General features: G+C 46.7%; 1 protein-coding gene across 1 annotated transcript in view; it reads right to left on the reverse strand.

The window, feature by feature from the left end:
* Positions 1-4910, reverse strand: part of dnajc1 (DnaJ (Hsp40) homolog, subfamily C, member 1) — an 8025-nt gene extending 3115 nt beyond the window's left edge. The window contains 11 exon segments of the mRNA XM_027291543.1: positions 797-845; positions 1219-1338; positions 1415-1572; positions 1657-1741; positions 1829-1922; positions 1998-2095; positions 2196-2361; positions 2452-2498; positions 3281-3296; positions 3298-3379; positions 4748-4910. Coding sequence (XP_027147344.1) covers positions 797-845; positions 1219-1338; positions 1415-1572; positions 1657-1741; positions 1829-1922; positions 1998-2095; positions 2196-2361; positions 2452-2498; positions 3281-3296; positions 3298-3379; positions 4748-4910 — 1078 coding nt within the window.
* Between the last annotated feature and the right edge of the window lie 477 nt (positions 4911-5387).

Below are 5387 nucleotides of genomic sequence, written 5' to 3' on the forward strand. Positions count from 1 at the left end.
TCAGAGGGCTTTACAATCTGTACAGGGAGTGACACCCTCTGTCCTTAGACCCTCGGTTCGAGTGAGGAAAAACTTGCCCACAAAAACCCTTTTAACAGGGAAAAATGTGGAAGAAACCTCAGGAAGAGCCACAGAGGAGGGATCCCTCTCCCAGGACGGACAGACGTGCAATGGATGTCACGTGTACAGGACAAATCAACACAAACATATTGTACAATGACTGAATAGAAGTGGTCCAAGTAGCACCTGACAGTAGAACCTCAGGAGAACCTGACAGCAGACAGTGACAGTAGAACATGAAGGTGAAACCTGATAGTGACAGTAGAACCTGACGGTAGAACCATATAGTGACAGTAGAACCTGACAGTGACAGGGGAACCTGGCAGTGACAGTAGAACCTGATAGTGACAGTAGAACCTGACGGCAGAACCTTATAGTGACAGTAGAACCTGACAGTGACAGGGGAACCTGACAGTGACAGTAGAACCTGATGGCAGAACTTGATAGTGACAGTAGACCCTGATGGTAGAACTTGATAGTGACAGTAGAACCTGACGGTAGAACCTGACAGTGACAGCAGAACCTGAGAGTGACAGTAGAACCTGACGGTAGAACCTGACAGTGACAGTAGAACCTGATGATAGAACCTGACAGTGACAGTAGAACCTGATGGTAGAACCTGACAGTGACAATAGAACCTGATGATAGAATCTGACATTGACAGTGGAACCTGACGGTAGAACCTGACAGTGACAGTAGAACCTGACAGTGACAGTAGAACGTCAGCAGGATGTACCTGAGGTGTGAATCACGTTGTCTTTCATGTGTTTGACTTTAGTCGTCACCTGTTGAAGAAAAACATAGTCAGTTCTTGATGTAGTTTCATAATCTTGTTCTGACATTTGTTTGTTCTCATATTTGTTGTCTTTTGTTCTAATGTTTGTTCTGATCTTTGTTCTGATGTTTATTATGATGTTTGTTCCATGGTCATCTTCCTGCAGATTTAGTGTTTTACAACACAAGAGAATAAAGAACCCTATGGATCACCACCTGACCTGTTCACTGCAAGAGAACCATCATAGCCCAGAACATAATGTGTATGTACACATGCAGCTCAAATAGAACCACCTAACCTAGATTACGTCCCTTGGTACCTAAATATACCACGGGCATCAAACATGCTGAAGTCATTAGGGGGGCGCTGTAGAACAGGCTTACATCAGTCACCGATCGGCCCAGTTCTTGAGCGATCTTGTCCCAGCGACCTGGAGATCCACCAGGGAATTTAACCATCAACCTGCTGAGGAGGCTGAGCTCCTCATCCGTCCAATCAGCAACCTGAGGACAGAAACAGAGACAGTGACGTGTCTGTCGTCAAACCGATCTAAATCATCACTGATCAATCACTTCAGACCTTCTTCTTCGAGACTCTGCGGTCCTGCAGCCAGTCGTCCATCTGATCCTCGATCTCCTCGATGGACGTTGTCTGGTCATAATTCTGGAAATTCTCTGAGGTCGGCTCGTACACAGGAAACTCCACCTTCGGCTTCTTCACCTTCGGCCTCTTCTCTCCTGACAGGAAGACAGGAAGTTAAACATTGACAGGTGACACAGCTCAGACAGGTAGTCCCTTTCAGTATAAAGCTCAGTGTTTACTTGGGACAACTTCCTGTTCTGCTTCAGCTTCTTCTCTCTGCTGCTGCTTCATCTGCTGGTAGTCCTCATAGTACTGCTTCACCTCCTGAAAGACAGAGATCAAGATTCAGACCAGAACCAGGACTCAGACCAGGACCAGGACTGATCAGAGGTGGATGGCGTAATGGCGTACCTGGACAGTCTGTGGCAGGTTTTTGATGGACAGGTAGAGCCAGATGCTGAGCTTCAGAGGGAGGATATCCTGCCAGTGAGGACGGTCCAGAACTCTGAAACAACAAACCAACAATAACAAACAAACAAAACAGGAAACAGGAAGTCCACAGGTGTTGTCACAGCTGTACCTGTCGGGACGGTCCTGGCTGATACACCTGAGGTCGTCTGCAGGTCTGGAGCTCAGCTTTTTCTTCTTCTCTTTCTTCTTCTTACTCAGCAGTTCATCCTGAAACAGAACAGTCACGTCACCCGACTGGCTGGCTGCATATCTGCTGTGTGCTGATTAGCTGTCTGCATATCTGCTGTGCTCTGATTGGCTGTCTCACCAGCTGTTTCTCCAGGTAAATGGACCAGATGACGGCGTAGTGTCCCACAGTGAGGATGAGGAAGAGGAGGAAGGCCAGCTCGCTGTTACTCATCTTCCTCACTCGTCTGTAGTAAAAGACCGGCTGCCGCCAATCAGGAAGCCCATTCACCAGGATGTCATCATACCTGAGGACAGGTGAGGGGACAGGTGAGGGGACAGGTAAGGGGACAGGACACAGGTCTGTCCTCTGATTGGCTGACAGCTTGTTTACTCACTTGCGTCGTCTCTCGTCATCCTTCAAGACTTCATAGATGGAGACAAGCTGTAAATGAAACAAGTAATCCGATTACACACTCTGTGTACTATCTGTACTATCTGTGTGAACTCTGTGTACTCTCTGTGTGTGTACTATCTGTGTGCGTACTCTGTGTATTCTCTGTATGCTCTGTATGTGTACTCTGTGTATTCTCTGTATGCTCTGTTTGTGTACTCTGTGTATTCTCTGTATGCTCTGTATGTGTACTCTGTATGTGTACTCTGTGTATTCTCTGTATGCTCTGTATGGTGTACTGTGTATTCTCTGTATGCTCTGTTTGTGTACTCTGTGTATTCTCTGTATGCTCTGTTTGTGTACTCTGTGTATCTCTGTATGGCTCTGATTGTACTCTGTGTATTCTCTGTATGCTCTGTATGTGTACTCTGTATGTGCACCTGTGTATTCTCTTGTATGTCTGTTGATTGCATCTGTTGATTCTCTGTATGCCTGTTATGTGTACTCTGTGTATTCTCGTATGCTCTGTATGTGTACTCTGTGTATTCTCTGTATGCTCTGTATGTGTACTCTGTATGTGCTACTCTGTGTATTCTCTGTATGCTCTGTATGTGTACTCTGTATGTGTACTCTGTGTATTCTCTGTATGCTCTGTATGTGTACTCTGTGTATTCTCTGTATGCTCTGTTTGTGTACTCTGTGATTCTCTGTAGTCTGTTTGTGTACTGTGTATTCTCTGATGCTCTGATGTGTACCTCTGTATGTGTACTCTGTGTATTCTCTGTATGCTCTGTACCTGTGTACTATGTATGTGTAACTCTGTGTAGTCTTACTTGTCTGAACTGAGTTCACATTTTCGTCTTTGTTCTTATCAGGATGGAGAAAGAGAGACAGCCGTCGATACGCCTTCTTTATCTCTGCAGCTGACGATCCTGAGAGGAGGACAGACAGATACAGACAGAGAGACAGACAGACAGATACACAGATACAGACAGATACAGACAGACAGACAGACAGACAGATACACAGATACAGACAGATACACAGATACAGACAGACAGATACACAGATACAGACAGAGAGACAGACAGACAGACAGACAGACAGACAGATACAGACAGAGAGACAGACAGACAGACAGACAGATACAGACAGAGAGACAGACAGACAGACAGACAGATACAGACAGAGAGACAGACAGACAGACAGACAGATACAGACAGAGAGACAGACAGACAGATACACAGATACAGACAGATACAGACAGACAGACAGACAGACAGACAGATACAGACAGATACACAGATACAGACAGATACACAGATACAGACAGACAGATACACAGATACACAGATACAGACAGACAGATACACAGATACAGACAGATACAGACAGAGAGACAGACAGACAGATACACAGATACAGACAGACAGACAGACAGACAGATACAGACAGATACACAGATACAGACAGATACACAGATACAGACAGATACACAGATACAGACAGACAGATACACAGATACAGACAGACAGATACACAGATACACAGATACACAGATACAGACAGAGAGACAGACAGACAGACAGATACAGACAGAGAGACAGGTTACATAAAGTCCATGAAGTTTAAGTTGTCATCGTTACAGTGATTTTATTTTGGAGGGTTCCCCTGGTTTCCTGTCAGCTGTGTAACACACTGCTCCAAACATTAAAGGAACACTTTGATCAGATCTCAGCAGGATATCTTTCCTGATATGGACTGGGTAATGTGTTCAGAACCAAAGGATGAAACCGGTCATGCCCGTTTGCCAGTCGAGCTCGATGGTGCCGGGCAGTGAGTACAGGGTCCACAGGACGTCGTTAGGCCGCCCTCATGAAGTCTGTTTCTGAACCTCCTGGAGGTCTTTGTAGGGCTCTGGCAGTGCTCATCCTGTTCCTCCTTGCACAAAGGAGCAGATACTGGTCCTGCTGGCGGGTTAAGGACCGTCTCCGGCCCTGTCCAGCTCTCCTAGATTAACTAACCATCTCCTGGAATCTCCTCCATGCTGGGAGACACAGCAAACCTTCTGGCCCATCGTGATGTCCACCCACCTGTGCAGCCTTGGAGCAGTGTGTTAGCTTCAGTTAGCATGAGCAGGCTAATCTTAGTCACGTGCTCAGAACTGGACCAGAACAGCCGAACCGGACCGGACCTGCTAACTAGCTTAGCCCCTGTGTGTGTGTGTGTGTGTGTGTGTGTGTGTGTGTGTGTGTGGCAGTGCGGTTGCCATGGAGACGTTAGCAGTTAGCAGTTAGCACGGACCTGGTCCACGGACAGGAACTGGTAGAAGGTCTGCGGGATCTCCTCCACCAGGTCCAGCAGCTCCAGATCGGCGTCCCAGGCGGTCAGAGGGGGGGCCGAGGAGACCAGCAGGGTCAGGCAGACCAGCACAGACCTGCACGGACCTGCACACACCCCCATCACCGACAAACCGTGACAATAATGAGAGTAACCCGGGTTAAAAGCTGCAGTCTGCGGCAGCTGTCAGCCAACTCAGCGACAACCCACCCGGAAACACTTCAAGGCTGTGCCGGGTCACGCCTTCAAAATAAAAGCATGCCAGCAGAGTCTGCACCATAGACATATATACATAGACGCCGCATTGAGCGCTGAATCGTACGTAAACGGCGCCGCCATATTGGTTCGGGCAGATCTGCCCGTAAACTAATACAAGGAAATGGACTGAACTTCATAAAGCGCCTTTCTACAAAGTTCTTCAAGTTAATGTCTCTTATACACCCATTCACACACATACTAATATATCTGGGAAACAAACAGGCACCAAAAACAATGTATGTAACTTTTAAAGTGATGATTATAAATGTTTACTCCTTATGTAAGCACCAAACCAACGTATGTATTTTTGTAATGCTGAGTGTTTACAGCTACTAATGTGTG

The sequence above is a fragment of the Larimichthys crocea genome, chromosome II (assembly GCF_000972845.2).
Source record: "Larimichthys crocea isolate SSNF chromosome II, L_crocea_2.0, whole genome shotgun sequence".
Classification (NCBI taxonomy): domain Eukaryota; kingdom Metazoa; phylum Chordata; class Actinopteri; family Sciaenidae; genus Larimichthys; species Larimichthys crocea.